This window comes from Thalassophryne amazonica, chromosome 22 (genome assembly GCF_902500255.1).
Source record: "Thalassophryne amazonica chromosome 22, fThaAma1.1, whole genome shotgun sequence".
Taxonomy (NCBI): domain Eukaryota; kingdom Metazoa; phylum Chordata; class Actinopteri; order Batrachoidiformes; family Batrachoididae; genus Thalassophryne; species Thalassophryne amazonica.
Window position 1 is genome coordinate 4,028,026 of NC_047124.1, and position 19,213 is coordinate 4,047,238.

A 19,213-nucleotide genomic window follows, 5' to 3' on the forward strand; every position below is an offset into this window, starting at 1 on the left:
GATATTTTGTTGGATTTTTGCCTTTTGGAAACCTGCTGAAGTTACTTTTGTAAATTGTCTATTCAGGCAATTTGACATTTATTTAAAACAAACAAACAAACAAACAAAAAACCCACAAGAATTTATATTCTCTTAACAAATATTTTTGGTTTATTTCAAACAATATTGCACTTTTTCAGATGCAGGACTGTATTTCACTTTCATCACAAATACTTCTGCTCAGTAGATGTTTTCTATTCAATTTTTTTTTATCATTATTAATGTTCAGTAAAATAATTTAGTGTGTTAAAATCCAGGAGTCTTTCAAGACAACATTTGTGAGACTAGCAGTTAAAACTCAGAGACCCAAAAGCATCAGAGCTTTGCAACACCAAAGAAAGCCCCATCTCGTAATATTAAAGAACTGATCATTGGTTCTGAACCTTTTCTAGGATCTTTCCGGCTCTGTGTGACTTGGAACCTCGGTGCAGACGTTGGGAATGAGTCTTAAAGCGTAGGTGGCTCCTTTGCATCCTTTAATAACTTCACACTACTCAGTGTGGCTGATGTTATTGACCCATGTGAGCGTCCAGCAGATATCCAGCAAAACCTTTGTGATCTTTGTCTGGATTTTATCCCGATTTCCTGCCAGCAGGATGTCTGGTCGTCCTTGTTTACTTGCTGTGCCCGTCACTTTGTTTCTGTATTCATTTTACATCTTTCAGTCACAATTGAAATTCTGTTGCATTTTGCCGCCTCCATCATGCCGACGCTGACCAAGGTTTGGCCCGATCCTGTGTCCGCTCTCACGGACTCACAGACTTTGAGCAGCGTTCCTGCTAAGCATCGGGCTGTCTGAGTGCATGATGCGCAGGTGATCGATCATCATCACTGTGTGACACTGGGGCACCTGGAACAAACCTACACGAACATACAAATTCCACACAGAATAGACCAGGTGTGATAGAAACCTGAGACCTTCTGGATGTGAGGCTGCAGTCATCCTAGAAATCTCAAAAGTAGGTCTAAATAATCGTCTTGAATGAGCACACAACATCTGTGAGGGGTCAGGGGTCAGGATTTAGGGCCTTTTGTCATTCCAGGGTGGGACCAGCGCGCGCGTGCACAAGGTGCGTCCTACATTTTGATCTGGTGCTCCCCCTACTGTCAAAACTGTGTACTGCATCGAAAAAGAATATGTTGAAATCAAAGTCAGTTATTTGACTGGAGTTTCGAAATACAACCCCTGGCAAAAATTATGGAATCACCGGCCTCGGAGGATGTTCATTCAGTTGTTTAATTTTGTAGAAAAAAAGCAGATCACAGACATGACACAAAACTAAAGTAATTTCAAATGGCAACTTTCTGGCTTTAAGAAACACTATAAGAAATCAGGAAAAAAAAATTGTGGCAGTTAGTAACGGTTACTTTTTTAGACCAAGCAGAGGAAAAAAAATATGGAATCACTCAATTCTGAGGAAAAAATTATGGAATCATGAAAAACAAAAGAACGCTCCAACACATCACTAGTATTTTGTTGCACCACCTCTGGCTTTTATAACAGCTTGCAGTCTCTGAGGCATGGACTTAATGAGTGACAAACAGTACTCTTCATCAATCTGGCTCCAACTTTCTCTGATTGCTGTTGCCAGATCAGCTTTGCAGGTTGGAGCCTTGTCATGGACCATTTTCTTCAACTTCAACTTCCAATCTCATTGGAACGGCACCTAACAAAAGTTCCAGCATCATCACCTTGCCCAATGCAGATTTGAGATTCATCACTGAATATGACTTTCATCCAGTCATCCACAGTCCACGATTGCTTTTCCTTAGCCCACTGTAACCTTGTTTTTTTCTGTTTAGGTGTTAATGATGGCTTTTGTTTAGCTTTTTTCTGTATGTAAATCCCATTTCCTTTAGGCAGTTTCTTACAGTTCGGTCACAGACATTGACTCCAGTTTCCTCCCATTCGTTCCTCATTTGTTTTGTTGTGCATTTTCGATTTTGCTTTAAGTTTTCTGTCTTGACACTTTGATGTCTTCCTTGGTCTACCAGTATGTTTGCCTTTAACAACCTTCCCATGTTGTTTGTATTTGGTCCAGAGTTTAGACACAGCTGACTGTGAACAACCAACATCTTTTGCAACATTGCGTGATGATTTACCCTCTTTTAAGAGTTTGATAATCCTCTCCTTTGTTTCAATTGACATCTCTCGTGTTGGAGCCATGATTCATGTCAGTCCACTTGGTGCAACAGCTCTCCAAGGTGTGATCACTCCTTTTAGATGCAGACTAACGAGCAGATCTGATTTGATGCAGGTGTTAGTTTTGGGGATGAAAATTTACAGGGTGATTCCATAATTTATTCCTCAGAATTGAGTGATTCCATATTTTTTTCCTCTGCTTGGTCTAAAAAGTAACTGTTACTGACTGCCACAATTTTTTTTTCCTGATTTCTTATAGTGTTTCTTAAAGCCAGAAAGTTGCCATTTGAAATGACTTTAGTTTTGTGTCATGTCTGTGATCTGCTTTTTTTCTACAAAATTAAACAACTGAATGAACATCCTCTGAGGCCGGTGATTCCATAATTATTGCCAGCGGTTGTACAACTTTAAAAGCTTTCAGGTATTTTGAAGGCGTCCGGCTGTCCTTTAGCATTTCCCATTTATCCGTTGGCTAAAACGAGCTTCACGACGCTCAACACGCGCTTCGAAGCTTCGGTGTCGGACGTTCGCTTCAGATTCAATTCTTTAAACTTGCTCTTTTTGCTGGTTTTGAATTCATGCTGAGAGTGGAGACAGACGTGTTGTGAGGAGGCCCAGAGGTCTGTATGACAGGTGAGAAAGCAGAAAGCAGCTGTTTATCCCTGAACCGAATGTTTTGTTTATTTTGGACCATTTCTGGAGCGGTGTGGACGGTTAGCTTAGCCGCGTTAGCATCCTCCTCTACTGTTTAACGGAAAACATAAAGGATTGTTAAAACCTTATGCTTATTGTCGTAGTATTGTTATTACTTACTGAAGGCTACATTAAAAAAGCTATTTACACGTAGTTTGTATTCGTATGTTGGTAATTAATTGTTTTTATAAACTTTACTTGGCTAATGTCAGAAGCTAACGTTACAGTACTGTTTTAAAAAAGTCTGCGAAAAAATTAAGAATTAAAATTGTTTCAACTAACTGCTGATTAAAACAAGTTTTTATAATTTAAACACATTATGTCAGGAGAAAAATGAGACGTGCAAAGTTTTTAGATGATCCCACTGACTACTTTTATTTTCACTAACGATTAATCGAATCGTGTGTTTTTGTCCAAATATCAACCCAATACAAATCAGTTCAGTCAGGTTTTAACAAAGATACACAAATCTTCAATTCAGACCATTTAAATGTAGTTTAAACAGTATTTATTGTCTGTTTAAAATATTTCCAAACAGCTGTCTGAGTTTAAAAGCAGATTAAAAATGATACGTTTTGAAATACCACCAGATATATATAGCACATTTTAAAGTGTTTTTGTTTTTCTTTCAACAAGTTTGTCAAAAATCATGAGAATGTCTTTGAATTGTTTGTGCTGTCATAAGGTGGACTGTGCTAAACACTTAAACCAATCACTGTTAAGAAGTTGTGTTCATAAACAGGAATTCACATAAGCTCCGCTCTCTTCCGTCAGCTTGTGGAGCTAATCGTTTTTAGAAGACTGTTAAAAATGTGTAGAGATCAAAGCGGGTTGTTTTTATGTAGCTGGCCTCCTGCTTTTAACCATAAATGATGCTGTTGTGATGTTTATTTCCTTGTCGGCGTTCAGAATCACACAGCTCAATTTAGGCCTGTGTTATGTTGTTAACTATAATGAAACTGTTGTTTTCTGCTATGAAAGCTTTCAACACCCCCCCCCTTTTTTTTTTGGCTTCTGACCCAGAAAGGAAACAACTGCAGCAGCTGTTGTTCTGTTTTAACCCTGATGATAGACCAGTATTTCTTTAAAATGTCATCTGGATGTTGGTCTGCTCCTCGTGCCAAGTTAATCATACGATTATTACCACTCTGACAGTTTCTCTTTCCAGTACTAAAAGTTCCAGTCCAGGTCAAACTGGGAGAAAAATTTTTGGATAAATTGTTTTAGTAATTGGTTATCAAAAGAGTTAATCAACTCACTCATTGTTAGAACCATAATAGTACCATTCAGATTGTGGTTAGCTCGCTTTACAACAGCATCAGAATTTTGAAGAGACAGAAAACACGAAGTAAGTGTTAAAAATAAATGTGATGTTAAAATCTCTTTTCTGTGAATGTGGTCATGAAAGTATGAGTGATTTCTAACTGCTCTTTTGATTGATCATCAAATACATTTTAATGTTGGTGAAATAAATAAAAGTCAGTTAATTATTTTTTTTTATTACTATTAGTAGTAGCAGCATTGTGGTTTGAAATCAGAGCTGGATGTTGCAAAAAAAACAAAAAAGAAATTATTGTCTTTCAAAATTGCATGTTGATTTGTTTTCCCCTTCCAGATAAACATCTGGTCCAGCCTTCATCATGTCCGCAACAGACTGTTAATGACGACTGATTTCCTGAGACTGCGCAGAAGTCACTAAAAAAGCAAGCCAGCTCAGCTGCTAATATGCAGCGGGGGTCCAGTGTTTCCACAAGGTGGCGCTGCTGAGAGGTGACTGGTTGATGCTGTCTGTCTGGCGACCATGGATGACTTCAGCACCAGGACATACGGCACCAGCGGCCTGGACAACAGGCCTCTGTTCGGGGAGACCTCAGCCCGGGTAAGAGTCTGTGTTTTAAGACATTCTTGGTTTATTTGCACCCACGTGGGAAAATGTGCACTCTGAAACTCCAGAGGCTAAAATAGTCTGCAAAACCCCATTTATTTATTTCTTTCAGCACGGTGCATGAATATGCATCATGCCCTAAAAGTGCGATATGCAAAACATGCCTTTGGACAGTTTTAGGGTTTTTCATGGAATCGTGGTCATGACACTCAGTAGGTCATGTGACTTACATCCCCCCCCACGCCCCCCCCCCCCTTTTTTTAAGAGAGTGGTTCACTTCACTTGAAATGGTTGGCAGAAAGTTGCCGTCTGTTTTCTTGTGTTTATTGGTTGTTTGGAGGGAATTTGGTGTAAGTTGATGTTTTTTTTTTCCTCCTCAGGATCGTATAATCAACCTGGCAGTGGGGGGATTCACTGTGGTGATTGTTCTTGTAAGTACAACAAACCTTCATACACAAAGTCATTAATGCATCATTGATGTTCCTTCTGTCTTTTGAGGCCAGATCTCAGTTTTTCAGTGGTGTCTGAACCTGTGGAAACTTTTTATCTTCGCTGTGATTTGAGGATAATCTTGTGTAAATGGCCTGTTGATAAAAATCAGATATCGGCTGCGTGCAGCACTTTGGCATCCAGCCAGACAGGAAATGCACGCCGACAGCTGAAGCAAGTCGACTGATTTCACTTCCTTTTTTTTCCTGCAGAAGTGAATTGCTCGATCTATTTTTCAGGTGAACGTTCCTGTAAGCTTCTTAAAAAAATATGAATGTCAGCTGTCTGCTCACAAAAATCCAGAAGGTCCCTTGTGTGTGTGTGTGTGTGTGTGTGTTTGGCGGGGGTATATGCTGCTAAAGTGTTTTTTTTTTTTTTTCCCCCTTCCTTCAGCGTTTGACCTTGTCTTGTTGTCTAGGTGACTGTGATCAGTTCAGTGGTGTTCCCCTCAATGCCTCCAAGGCCACTAAATATCTTCTTTGCCGTGTGCATCCTGTTAGCATGTGGCTCCACCGTAGTGCTGGTAACGTCACACACGCTAATGCTGTGCATCTTAACACATGCAATTTAAAACAGTGAGAAGCTTCTACCGACACTGAACAAACATTTTGTGTGTGATGTGAGAATTTGTATTTGTCCTTTGAATTGCCATTTAATTAAAGCATAATGTGTTCAAACCTGATCCAGGATCAGCAGAAATCTGTCAGGCAGATCCAGGATTAGTACAAATTGATGTTTCAGAGTTTAAAACACGGTCATCTTTAAAACTAGGCGAGTGCTTATCTTTGACCCACACTAATCGACAGTAAAATACGTTCATCCAGATCCACCACAAAGTCAGTTTCATGTCACACTTTGACTCAGTCTGGTATAAAGTGGTTCATTAGTTTTTTAGTAAATGTGAGCAATAAAAGAACAATGGCAGATGAAGCTACAATTTGAGGATGGCCCGTGTTTGTTTCTGGCAGATATTCTGGTACCGACAGGGAGACCTGGAGCCCAAGTTCAGGAAGCTGATCTACTACAAGCTGGGATCCATTGTGCTGCTGTGTCTATGTGCCAACCTCTACTTCCACGACATCAGGTGAAGGCGGCGAGGATAAAGAAGGGACAACGCAAACTAACGGCCGCGTGCAGAGGAAATGTGAAGGGGACCAGAGTGAAAAATGAAACAAACAAAAATCATTCCACAAACTATAAACTTCAAAAACAAACTTTTTGACGTGCGGCGTCCAGCTGCACCAAAACCCACAAAGTGTCTGACGTGTTAGCGACAATGCTAACGGTGCTGCGCCGCAGAGAAGCAAACTACAGTGAGGTAGGAAGTCACATATGTTTACATGCAGGGTTACATGTTCCCGTCATAACACACACGCCCACCCTGTGGTCGCGTTTCCTATTAACAGTGTTTTAGATGAGGGCAGAGTTAAAGGAAAATCCTTCCTCGGATCCTCTGCATTTTGTCCCAGGATCTTAGAATCCAATCTTGAAAATTCCGTTTGTTTTCAGGATAAAAAAAATCCACAAGCATTCTTATTTGTGTTGCATTGGGTGAACTTGTTCATCACCTGCGTAATCGGTGGTTGGTGTTTCGTTACATTAATTCTGTCTGCCATATCTGAAAAACCAAAGATGGATACAAAACCCAAAGTAACTGACAACTTTTTCATCGAGTCAACCTATGAAACCTACTTACTGTAAGCCTTCAGGGCCAAGACTACAATTTTACAAAAATGTTCAGTCTTAAGTTTATGCTTGTTTACAAAACACACACTTTTCCTAAATTACTGTAGAAGACGTACTAACAGCCAAAGCACAAGAGGAATCTGTGGCAAATATATGCAACTTTATTTTCCATTTTAATTTGATTTTCACTGTTTATCAAAATGACATTTAATTTTCAAACGAGTAAAAGTACATTTTTATTCAAACTGTCCACATTGTTCTGAATGCTGAAGTGCGACTGACTGCCAACTGCTGCACTGAGTGTGGCTGAGTTCCATTTCTGTCCAGCTGTAGCACCGACGACAAATCTTTCTACTGAAGCTGCACAGATTCCCGGAGTCGTGTTCAGATACTATGAAAAAACACCTCGATCATGTTCCTCATTTTTAATGCACTATTGTGTGATCGTGTTTTCTACTCGCACGCTTCCTCCAACCGTGCTGATGTTCTGCTTCCTCCACAATTTACATGCCGATCTTTGAGAATGTTGTTTTCAGTGCGTGTTTTTCCTGCTTTCAGTATTCTAAAAATGTAACAAATGTGAATAAGGTGGAGTGTTTGAAACAGCTGCAAAGTTTAATGGCTTTACACTGAAATTCAGTTGCTTTGTCTTTTATTAATACTTTTCTTTTTCATCCTCATTCAGATCTTTAGAGAACTTCAGTCTTTTATCATCTATGATGCAGACAGATGGTTATGTTGAAACAGTTAATTAAAAAAATAATAATTAAATCTTTGAGGTCGGTTTCAGTTCCCAAAACTGATCATATCAGATTTTGACACAAGCTGTCATGTAAGCCCCGCCCACAGGTGTCAGTTAGTGGAGGTAACAGTTTAAAATGGTCCAAAAGCTTCTGCTGTTGAAATCGGCTTGTTTCAGCATTAATGCACAATAACAGGCTTCATTTTTTGTGTGTGTCTGTAGTCCTGAAACAAGCCTGAAGAGTTGCCATTTAGTGGTGCAACGAGCTGGAGGTTAGGTCAGAGGTCACCTGATTCCATCATCTGGGAAATATGAAAAATCCAACGATTAGCAGCAGAAGAACCAGGATGGGTTGTGAAGCACATCGGACTGACCCTGTAATGCAGCCGTCTTAATATAATTGAGGGTCCTTTACCAACTTCAGGTGTCCAAAAGATCAAAGTCATCTGTCCGGACCAATGATTAGGATGACGAGTGTCGGCTGCCCAAAGTCTGTTGAAATGTATAGTTGATGAAAGTTAACTGTCACCTGTAAATGCACACATTCCTACTTTCGTGAAGGAAATCATCATGCAGCCCTATTTAATGGGAAATAAGGCATTCAGCTCCCACCGGGACCCCAACTCTTCCATCATCACAACTTCTAGAACACCTTTGGCTCTGAAAATCTGACAGCGATGGACTGTTAGCGTACTCCTATTTCATCTTGGGGTGGAGGGGTTTAGTCATGTCAGCACTAAAGTGACTTCACACAACCTGGGACGTCCTGTAGAGGCGGTGCGTCACACCAGACTTTGGGTCTCGTTCAGTCAGAGCCTTCCTGGTTCTCTAGGATGGGATCTGAGATGAGAGAGACGGATTTAGTTTGTCATAAATCCCAGAAGTGACATGTCAGTTAAGGGTGATTCTTAGACTACGGGCACTTACTATGTCCTTTCATATTGTATGAAAAACAGAAAAAATGGGAAATTTCACACTTTTATAGTTATCTTTACAATGAATGTGTGTTAAGAAATTTGTTCTAGTAGTCTATGATGACTTTTTCACCTTTTTTCAGCATTATTATATGCAAATATTGCCGTTTTGTGCTTGTCCCACACCCAGACTTTTGATCTTCAATGATAAAAATGAATGGTAAAGAAACGTTTTTTCTAATGTTATAAAATATCAGTAAAATAATCAAAACATAATTGGGGTATTCAATGTCATACAACTGTTGTGATTTTTTTAAACAAAATGTAGTTGTCCCACTCTATTGCCGTAATTTCCACCACAACACTGTAATGTCCCTTTAAACAGTTTGTATGAAAGATTGTTTGGGTAGTTTCTATATGGAGATAAACAGTGACATCAGAGCACATGTATATAGCGCCAAATCACAACAAACGGTTGCCCCAAGGCGCTTTAAAATTGTAAGGCAATGGTGTGGTGGAAATTACATTTACAAGGCCAATAGTGCCCGTAGTTAAAGAATCACCCTTAAACGCATTTGCATTTTGGGTGATTGGCAAACTAGAAGCTGCGCCGTGGTTCTGTCATGGGTGAAATCTCCAAAAGTAAAAAAAAAAGTATCTGATAATAAATAATAGTAATAAACAGTACTTGAGAGTCACCAAGTACGTTTAAAAAAAAAAAAAAAAAAACTCCACCCGCCCAAACATGTAAGAAGGGTGCAGCTGTTGTTCTCAAAAAGTTCCCCACTGATGTTCAAGAAATCTTCCATCTCTTGGATCAAATGTGTCGCCACTGAGCTCCACTCAGTCTGTCACTCACCCCCCCAAATAACTTTCCACATGACATTCTAACAGCTGAGACCTTTTTTTCCCCCTAAACTTTATTCACGTTTTCTTCTGCAGACATGACAACAATGACGACTAGATCACAAAGATGAGGAAAGTCAAAATGAGAAGCTGCTTCATGCAGCCTGGTGCACCAGGGGGTCATGTGACCACTGTGTGTAATATCCAGTCAGGTAAACACTCCACTGTACTTTTGTAATAGTTTTACCAGGAAAAAGCTAATCTACAATTTTGCTAAACCAAGACTGACGCAAAGCTTCGGCAAGTTCTGACAGCTGAGTGACACTCGTCAGTGACATCACGCACAGTGTTACCTATCAGGGTGCTGCTGATGTTCGGAGGACACACTATGAGCACAGCGCTGCTGGACGCTATCCCAGAGTGCACTGCTGGATCCTCCTGTGAAGGACTTGACTCCTGAAACACACGAAAAGACAGACTTCCTGGTGATATTTTTTTTTTCTTTTCTGATCGTTTCTGCACAGACACTTTAAAGTGTTAATCGATGGGGTTAATCTGTATTTGTACCTTCTCATGAAATTCATCTGGATCCTGGGTTTCCATGACAACAGTCTCAGACCTGTCCAGGAACCTGTCTTCCTGGCTCCGCCCCTCTACATCTTCCTTCCTCTGTGATTGCCTGAGTGGTTCTGAAGAGGAGGCAGCACTGGGGTCAGAGGTCACAGTTTGGATGATCACACCATCACTGGAGCAGAAGCCATCTGACTGTGGTGGAAAGAAATGGTAAAGAAATGTTCACAGGAAAGTGGCAGATCCAAAAAAACAACTTTACTAACCGACAAGCTGTGAAGGATGACGTGCTCGTGTGAGGAGGGGGCGGTGCCTGTGGTCAGGGTAACCATGCTGTTATTGGGTAAACTGAGAGGGAGGCCCTGGGTGGTGGCGAGGCTGAGTGGCAGGCTCTGATTGGATGAGGTCTGGACATAGTATGTCCCCGGGGTGCCAGTGGGCTGCAGGTGGAAGGACTGAAAGAATTAAAACAGCTGATGAAGGTTCGGCTCCATTCTGACAGGCGGTTTCCTTTTATTTATGGTATTTGAAGAACTGGCTTTATGACATCACAGATCAACACGTCCTACTTACAGAGAGGATCTCAAAGGTCTGCAGGGCTCCCGTGTTCACAGTGATAGTTTCACTGTCGCTGGCTACTGCAGGAGAATCTGAAGCTTACAGACACAGACAGGCGTAATGTCAGTAATGAACACTGCACAGGTGAAAGGTCATCAGTGACAGCTGGAGCACAAAAGGTACAAGTTGCAAAAAGTCATTAAAAGCTAAACAGAAAACAGCGAACCCTGCAGGATAAATCAAGTCTCCACACTAAAAGACATGAAATTTTAAAAACGATGACATGCAGCTCGTTTTTACAGAGGTTGAGTATTTAATCACATTTGGACCTATTAATGACTACACTACGACAGATGCTCGACGCTGCAGCTTCTTACTCAGATGTGTAATCTGCAGCGGGATCTGAACAGGAATCTGCAACGCCGCAACAGAGTTGGCACCGGAGCCAATGCTGTTCTCTTCCAGTCTGGCGACTCTGATCTGAAGTGAGGACGAGGGGTTTCCTGATCCAGAGGGTGTCTGGGAGAACTCCATCACCTCCTGGAGCACCTCCAGCAAAACTGGACACATACACAGATATGAGATGATTATTTGTCCTGAAGAAAATTTCTGTTGCTAAATAAAGATAACAGAAGGTTATATGGGTGTTTGGAACACTGAGATTTCACAGTGCGCGCCCTCTGCAGGTCACTCTCCTCAGTAGTCACCTCTTGGGATCCCTAATGGATCTGTTCTCTGACCTGTTGTTTTTGGTTCAGTTCAGTTCTGTTCTGCCGCTAAAGTCCAGCACGTCTTTGCACACTTTTAAATAAAGACGTCACAACAGGAAGGTGTGGTGGCCAAGTGCTTAGCGCACTTGCTTTCAGTGCGGAAGGTTCCCAGTTCAAACCCCACCCCTGCCACATTTCTCCATGCAATGTGGAGTTGTGTCAGGAAGGGCACCTGGTGTAAAACCTTTGCCAATTTAACATGTAGATCCACCTTGGATTTGCTGTGGTGACTCTGAGTGCAAACAAGGGAGCACCTCAAAGGACTTGCTTTTTAAATCAGGGGTGGGCAATCATGTGCCATGAAGGGCCAAAACACTGCAGGTTTTCCTTTCTACCAATCACCTCAGCAGGTGATTTTATTAAAGATCAGGTGTCTCAGCAAGTGATTTTATTAAAGATCAGGTGTCTCAGCAGGTGATTTTATTAAAGATCAGGTGTCTCAGCAGGTGATTTCATTGACTATCAGGTGTTTATGTTCAGAGGAGAAGCTCATCAGCACCCACCTGCTGAGGTGTCTGGTTGCAAGGAAAACCTGCACTGTCTCGGCCCTCGTTGCCCACCCCTGTTTTAAATAGACATCACATTAGCTAGAAATCTTAATTTCAATCTGAATTAAAATGGAAGAAATATTCTCAAGTGTTTCCGTACCGCTGAAGGGGATCTCCTTATGATTGGACACCTGCCTCTTGATGCTCCACCACTTGGAACGAAGCCACTGTGGTGATCGGACGCTGCTCCAACCACCTGCAAGGTCCTCCCACTTGATTTCATTCTCGTCCTCCACTTCAAGTTCCAGAATCCTAAAACAGACCACCCTTAGGAACCTTCCTCACATGGCAGGCAGACGTAAACACGAGCGCCAGTGCATGGTTCTAAACCTTCGGATGAGGTTCAGGTCGTCGTCCTTCACCCAGTCGGTGCCGCCGCTGTGTTTCCAGTTCAGGTAGTTCAGCCACTTGGACCGGCACTGTTTCTCAGAGCGCGTGCGAACCTTTTCTGCAACCAAAGCCCAAGAAACTCCTGCGGTGACCGCCACGCCCGGTGACACGCCCGCCATCTCATACACAACCTCGGCCAGTCGCCGCTCTTCCTCTTTGCTCCATTTGCCTGGAAAAAGAGAAAGAAAACTTTTTATTAGTCGACCGTGACCCGAGTGGAACCCCCACCAGCCTGGAGACGAGGGTGGAGCTTATGTGACCCCGCCTGTTTGTCAGCATCTTAAATGTATGCCAGCTAAATTTATAGGGGGAGTGGCTATCTCTGGCCCCTCCCCACACTTGGTTCAGAAGATGACGGTGTTTGATTGGTGTACAGACAGTTTGCAGAAACTGAATTTGATGAGAAAACGGTGTGAGTCAAAGCTTGATACCCGTGTTGCAGGTGTCCTTCATCAGTCGACAGCGGTCTTTGACAGACGAGGCACTGCGCCCGAGAGCTGCACCGATAGTTGACCAGTCGTTACCGTGCTTCTGCCGCAGCCTGAACACAGCACATAACAAAAACACTGCTGAAAAGAAGCATTTACATGACATCAAATTTTAAAATAAATGGAGTTTCTGTTACTCACTCTTTTAGTTTCTCGATCTCCACGGTTGTGTACCTTTAAGAAAAATCACAACAAACACTGAAATAAGGAAAATTAAAATGCTGAGATGTGTCCCCGTGTTTTTATCTGCCGGGACTCACTTGCCCACATGGTTGCGATTGTCATACATTCGTAGCACTCGCCGATAAACGGCGAACAGCGGCCGGTTCAAGCCCCAGGCCACCGAGCGATAGAAATCCTTCCTGTCCTCTTTGGACATCTCAAAAATGATCTCTGCGGGGTCTTCGATGCCTCGGCCCTGATGCACACAGTCACACAAGACGCGACCTCAGACAGGGCTAGAAACGTACGCCAAGTGGGAGGAGCCACGTACCTTTACATAGCGCTTGATGTTGTTGATGAGAATGTCGACCTCCTCCTTCGACCACATGCCCTGTTTCCACTTATGACCTACAGAGGAGGAAATGAGCTTTGTTTTGGAGTGGCGGTGCACATAATGATGTCCATCTGCTGCACCAGTCACAGTGGAACAAAGAAACAAAAAAATCTAGGCTGCAGTCAAACTTCAGCCTAGAGTTCACATTTTCCTTTAATAACAGGAAGCCTTTGTTGTCCAATCACAGCCACTGAAAGCGTGTTTGTGTACCGTTATTCATCAGTGTGTCTTTGTCGTCTTTAGTGGTGAACCAGGCCTGGCTGACGGCGCAAACGTCCGTCTTTGGAGAAGGAGAAAGTGAGGCCTCACCTTCCTGGAGCATCTACACACACACACACACACACACACACACATTTTTAACTGTATAAAGGTAAGAGAGCAGACCCAGCGCCACGAGGGGGCATTTGGGGCCGACGCCCCCTCAGGTCATCAACCCCGCCCCCTCGGGTGTGAGAGTAAATCCAAAAATAAAAATAAAAAAGAAAGAAAAAGAAATACTGGAAAATATAGCAAAATATTAGTTATTCAATATCACATATTTAACAAATAAACCAAATTAATTAACTAAAGTAATTAATTTTGAAACAAACGGATATGGTGTGTGTGTGTCTGTGTTCAAGCGATTTGATAGGTTGAGGGTTGCGCTTGTCAGTGGCAGAGGGCAAGGATCCTGAGTCCAGCGATTATGGTAAGGTGGACAAACTAAAGCACGCTCGATTTATTCAAGCAGTGTCAGAGCTGGAGTTCTTGGGATTTTCAAGTCCACCAAGCAAAAGGCAGATCATGCAGCATGACTCACTTGGGGAGGGTGTTAATGCTGCGTTTACACATAACGACGACAAGTCACGAATGCCACGAAGAACACATTCTTGGCTGCTGATCACGAATGTGATGATTCGGGGCAGAGGCATCAGGTGTCCTCAGGAACTGCTGCAACCTGTTACCACACGTTACGATTAATGGCACGTGTTGCTGGAGAATTATCAGGAACCATTACGCACGGTCAAGAATAGTGTTCTGCGTTGTTGCGCGATATTATTGCACGTAACAGCGCATCGTTAAGTTCTGTCAAGTTGTGAACGAGGTGAATTGTCTCCACACACACACACCCATATTCATCCAACCGAATTCAGATCGCTCCAGTTTTTCAGAAGAACTTTGTGACTGTATGCATAGTTGGGCTCTGTGCCACAGAGTGGCGCACATGCCCAATTGCGCTGTGTTTGCGCTTGTGATGGAGGGCTGTATGTGGGGTTAATCTACTGTCTCGTGTCGTTTCTCAGATCAGTTGTTGGTTTGGTTTTGTGGTATGCAGGAGATCACTTGACCGAGGGTCTATACGTTCAAATAATAATTAAAATAATACTGTCATCACTCTTTACTCTTAAGGTGCGTTTACACATAACCAAGACGGATTACGAATGTCATTTTTCTGTCATTCATGACACATTCCTGACATTCTTAATGTGACTTAACGCATCTGAATAGATTTCTTAACAGTGCGTGTTGGTGTGTGATATTCTTGATATTTGTGGAGCATATTTTTGTCTGTCAAAAAATCTTCCACGAATGTCACACACCACCCTCATTTAGTCTCACGTCATGGAGGTCGCAACTGAGTGTATTGATCCGTCTTGATGAGTACTGATCCTTAATAGAACGTGACAACGTTCGTAGTGGTTCCTGTGATGGTTCTTGGAGCCCAAACTCGCGTTATTATGAAGTGACACGGAAACTGTCAAGTTTTGACACGACTTGTAACGCGGCGTCACATTTCACTGTGCACCATGACGGATCCGTTTTCTGTCACGTGTGCACAATTAAACTCGGCTCCAAATGTCGTTCTACGGTTCCTGCTGAAGCTCCTCAGGATGCTCCTGCAGGTGTTCCACCTGCTGCATGTGCCTGATGTTTGGGAAAATGCGCGAGACAAGACCCACATGAAGCCACACATCTGGCGCTGTCCTCATCCTCTCTGACCACTCCATGGCACAGAGCCCAACTACGCATGCAGTCACAAAGTTCTTCTGAAAAACTGGAGCGATCTGAATTCGGTTGGATGAATGTGTGTGTGTGGAGACAATTCACCTTGTTCACAACGTGACAGAACTTAACAATGTGCTGTTACGCGCAATAATATCGCGCAACAACGCAGAACACTATTCTTGACCGTGCGTAATGGTTCTTGATAATTCTCCAGCAACACGTGCCATTAATCGTAACGTGTGGTAACAGGTTGCAGCAGTTCCTGAGGACACCTGACGCCTCTGCCCCGAATCATCACATTCGTGATCAGCGGCCAAGAATGTGTTCTTCGTGGCATTCGTGACTTGTCGTTATGTGTAAACGCAGCGTTACTCAGTCAGTCTCTTACAACAGTGTAGCCTAAATACATGAGCTTTCCAGGAGCGCACCCAATTCATTACGCTTAGAACTATTTGAATTCTGGGTGCACACAGTCCCAACAATTTGGGATGTGAGACTGAATGTTGTGTATTCACTCAAACACGGGAAGATGATGAGCTGAAAGTCATCACAGAAAATAAAATATTTTCTATATGTTGAAGAAGCAGTGGCGCTGCGTCGGTGTCGGGGACGTAGTAAAGTCATAAGCAAGCCAGATCCTGCGGGTCGACCCACGTTCTGAAAGAAATAACTATTTTCACCTGAATGTGATCGGCACCTTCGTCTGAGACATCACTGTCCGTGATGGTCGTCGTCACCTCAAAGCCCTCATCGTTCTCCGAAACTGAAAACAAACAAATGCTTATGTATTAACAAAGCCAGTCTGACTCTTTCTTTCAACGTGCCCCCTATGTCGGAGTAAAATGTTCAATCTAGGCCGTTTTCAAAAATCCTCTTTTTTTTTTAAGATGATGATGTCCCACAGCTTCATGAGATGAAGCCTTCATTCTTTTAGACAGGAGTGTGGCTCACATGCAAGGTTTTATTATTATTTTTTATTAATCATTTGCTACATCTGATGCTGGAAGTGTGACTCTCACTTGGTAACGTGACCACAGAGAACTGCGACGTGTCCAAGTCTTCACGTTTTTCCTTGGAGAGGCGCAGTTTCTTCCGAAGGGGTTCTGAGTTGTCATCTACACACACTAGGGGGACAGTCAGAGGAGCACGTTTCCATGCAGTTAACGGAAACTGGACCAGCCTCAAATGATCACACTTCACAGCACCAAGAACCACAACACCGACCTTTAAAACGGCAAAACTTGATGCTAAATTGTACTGATTGCGGGGTTGCTATTGTGCAGTTGTCATCATGGTGTGCGTTTTTTTTTTGTTGTTTTTGTTTTACCCACCGTTGGACGGGCAAGGCATCAGGATGCTTCCATCGCTGTCCTGCGCGGGAGACACAGAGCTGACATTTGGTAACGATGCAACCGTCTCATCTTCAGCCGGTCTGCTCATGATGCAGCTGGCACAGCGAGACTCTTAAAATAAAAAAAAATAAAAAATCAGCCGGTTAAATAATAATAACTGGGACTGTCATCGAGCTGACAGAGTTGTTTGTGTGTATGTTATATATATTGATGGTAGTAAACCTTTTACAATGAAATAACTGAATTATCAAAGTGGTTAATGTCTGTACAGTTGATTAATAAATATGATGCATTTTACACACACACACACACACATGGCCAGTTATTACCCCTGAAGATGTTGGACCACACAAATTTTCCCTTATGCTAATTTTTACCCCATATCTCCAGTTGTTTATTCTACATTTGTTACATGACATTAATCTTGTTCAGTTGAATGTTTTTGGATTTTTAGTATAACTAAACACAGTATATTGTTTTTCTGCCTGAAACTGTGAACCTGGGTTCAACAGACAGTGGCCGTTGCCAGTTACACTGGTTTTGTCTCATGTCCTAAGCTCAGACTGTAGGACTCAAGGCTAGAACAGGGTATATTTGACCGTAAATGATTTTCCTCTTGAGGGAATAGAAAAGAGCTTCTTGTCTCCAGGGGATCTTGTTTTGTTGGTCTTTGTTTTTTTGTTTTTTTTTTTTGTCTTTTTGAGATGTATCTTGTCATGTAACATTTGAGTATTGAAAAAAAAAAAAAAAGAGCACAAAGAGGCATCCATCCATCCATCCATCTTATACCGCTTAGTCCAATTAAGGGTCGCGGGGGGCTGGAGCCTATCCCAGCAGTCATAGAGCATGAGGCGGGGTATACCCAGGACAGGACGCCAGTCTGTCGCAGGGCCACAAATAGACAAACAAACACAGACACACCCACACACACACCTACGGACAAGTTTAAAGATTCCAGTCCACCTAACCCGCATGTCTTTGGATGTGGGAGGAAACCGGAGCACCCGGAGGAAACCCACGCAAACACAGGGAGAACATGCAAACTCCACACAGAAAGGCCACGGGAATTGAACCCACAACCTTCTCGCTGTGAGGCAACAGTGCTAACCACTAAGCCACCGTGCTGCCCTCCACAAAGAGGCAGCGTTTGTCAATTCAAAGTCCTTTTGTTTGATCAACAAAAATTAAAACACATACTACAGTTATGTCGCAGGCATGAGAATGAGACATCCTGAAAGTCAGCCTGGGGGTCTGGGGTCAGCTGCAGGAGTTACTGAGTTTTAGACAAAATTAGGCCCATTTTAAGCCTTATTTTGATGGCTGAATGTGCAGAAAACCTCCTGCAGAGGACACAACTCCCAACCCTGCCCATTCTCCATGTAATGTGAAGATGCACGAGGAAGGGTATCCGGTGTATAACTTCTGCCAAATCAGTATGCAGATCCACCTTGGACCTGGCATGATGCCCTGAGCGAAAACAAGGGAGCAGCTGAAGGGACTTACTTACTTTTTGGCAGCCAAACATACGCCTGAAAAACAAAGTCAGGAAAACTTTGTTCAGATTATCCTGGATTTCAGGAAAAATCCTGAAAATTCTCTAACCCTAAAGTTTTTATTGAAATCTTTAAAGAGGTGTAGGATAGGTCCCACTTACACACAGCATGATGCATTAAACTCAAAATTCCTGTTATCTTGGGGCTGGAATTCTTTTCTTCGTGGTCACTCCACACAGTGTTTAAAATTTCACTGTAATCCATCCAACAGTTCGCATGACGTCAATGTCACGTGATGTATAATGGCACATAAACGCTTCAAGTGGCTGCTTGTTTTTTCCCAGAGATCTGGCAACACCGGCCCACTGTCCTCATGACAAAGTTTCTAAATCTACAATTATTTCTTATTCTTAAAGCTTCGTAATTCATGTTTACCAGACGACATGTGCAATATGTTTCCTCGCTTGAACGTGTTGAAAAGTTTAACAAACAAAACAGCTGCTCGTGTTTTTTTTTGTTTTTTTTTTAATTTATTCAACAAAATGCTGCAGAACAAACAAAAGAGATGCAACACAATGCTAACTCGTTAGCATCCACTAAACGACTGTCTGAGGGAGGACTTTGTCATCTGAGGCGCTTTTTTCTCGCCAATCTGCGCTCCGTCAATTAAACTGAAAGTGAATTTGACTTTTGATTCGACTACTTACTTCCTTGTTTTGGTCCGGGGACTTTGTGAGTTACCAGGATGAAGCTAAATGCCAGGATGACAAGCGGTCGTCGAAGGGCCGCACAGTTGCCAGATACACCGGATTACAACCCACAATGACGTCACATATCCAGATTAAAGATGTATTTTCTCGCAACCAACGCCGGAATTTGTGATGATATAAATTAATTCGTGTAAATCTGCAATTATATCCCGCCCAGGTTTGTTAGATTAAAAACGATGCAAAAAAGCGCACGCCAACAACGATTTTCTTTTCTTACGTTTTATAAATCAAATCTGGCACCACATTGTGCATTCTGAAATCAGTCCGTGTTTAAAAACCCGCGGGGTAAGGAATC

At 42.5% G+C, this 19,213-nt stretch overlaps 3 protein-coding genes across 5 annotated transcripts in view; 2 read left to right on the forward strand and 1 right to left on the reverse strand.

Annotated features, from left to right (window-relative positions):
* Nucleotides 1–19,213, forward strand: part of mdm2 (MDM2 proto-oncogene) — a 387,699-nt gene that overhangs the window by 102,799 nt on the left and 265,687 nt on the right. The gene's annotated exons all lie outside the window — the stretch shown is intronic.
* On the forward strand, nt 2,671–7,297 carry tmem243b (transmembrane protein 243, mitochondrial b). The gene is made up of 5 exons (XM_034163271.1): nt 2,671–2,815; nt 4,491–4,754; nt 5,141–5,191; nt 5,668–5,772; nt 6,218–7,297. Exons 2-5 carry the CDS (start codon nt 4,677–4,679, stop codon nt 6,335–6,337), a joined length of 354 nt encoding a protein of 117 aa, XP_034019162.1. The 5' UTR covers nt 2,671–2,815; nt 4,491–4,676; the 3' UTR covers nt 6,338–7,297.
* On the reverse strand, nt 7,942–19,067 carry dmtf1 (cyclin D binding myb-like transcription factor 1). Of its 3 annotated transcripts, none has more exons than XM_034163248.1 (17): nt 18,856–19,067; nt 16,635–16,766; nt 16,323–16,418; nt 15,984–16,066; nt 13,528–13,639; nt 13,255–13,331; nt 13,022–13,179; nt 12,903–12,935; nt 12,705–12,814; nt 12,214–12,442; nt 11,984–12,135; nt 10,943–11,125; nt 10,581–10,663; nt 10,274–10,462; nt 10,005–10,202; nt 9,791–9,893; nt 7,942–8,517 (listed from the first exon to the last, which is right to left on the reverse strand). In XM_034163248.1, the coding sequence occupies exons 2-17, from the start codon at nt 16,741–16,743 to the stop codon at nt 8,483–8,485; spliced, it is 1,950 nt and encodes a 649-aa protein (XP_034019139.1). In that variant the 5' UTR covers nt 16,744–16,766; nt 18,856–19,067; the 3' UTR covers nt 7,942–8,482. The 3 variants fall into 3 exon arrangements, with proteins under 3 accessions (XP_034019139.1, XP_034019137.1, XP_034019138.1); XM_034163246.1 differs by having other exon boundaries at nt 16,323–16,427; XM_034163247.1 differs by having other exon boundaries at nt 13,528–13,630; nt 16,323–16,427; nt 18,856–19,062.

What these genes read in the sequence shown, in the direction of transcription:
- tmem243b (XM_034163271.1), top strand. Translation starts at nt 4,677, where the DNA reads ATGGATGACTTCAGCACCAGGACATACGGCACCAGCGGCCTGGACAAC. An exon ending in TCGGGGAGACCTCAGCCCGG is followed by an intron (nt 4,755 to 5,140) that starts GTAAGAGTCTGT and finishes TTTCCTCCTCAG; the next exon opens with GATCGTATAATCAACCTGGC. An exon ending in TCACTGTGGTGATTGTTCTT is followed by an intron (nt 5,192 to 5,667) that starts GTAAGTACAACA and finishes CTTGTTGTCTAG; the next exon opens with GTGACTGTGATCAGTTCAGT.
- dmtf1 (XM_034163246.1), bottom strand. Translation starts at nt 16,743, where the DNA reads ATGAGCAGACCGGCTGAAGATGAGACGGTTGCATCGTTACCAAATGTC. An exon ending in AATCGCAACCATGTGGGCAA is followed by an intron (nt 12,936 to 13,021) that starts GTGAGTCCCGGC and finishes TTTTTCTTAAAG; the next exon opens with GTACACAACCGTGGAGATCG. An exon ending in GACCTGAACCTCATCCGAAG is followed by an intron (nt 12,136 to 12,213) that starts GTTTAGAACCAT and finishes GGTCTGTTTTAG; the next exon opens with GATTCTGGAACTTGAAGTGG.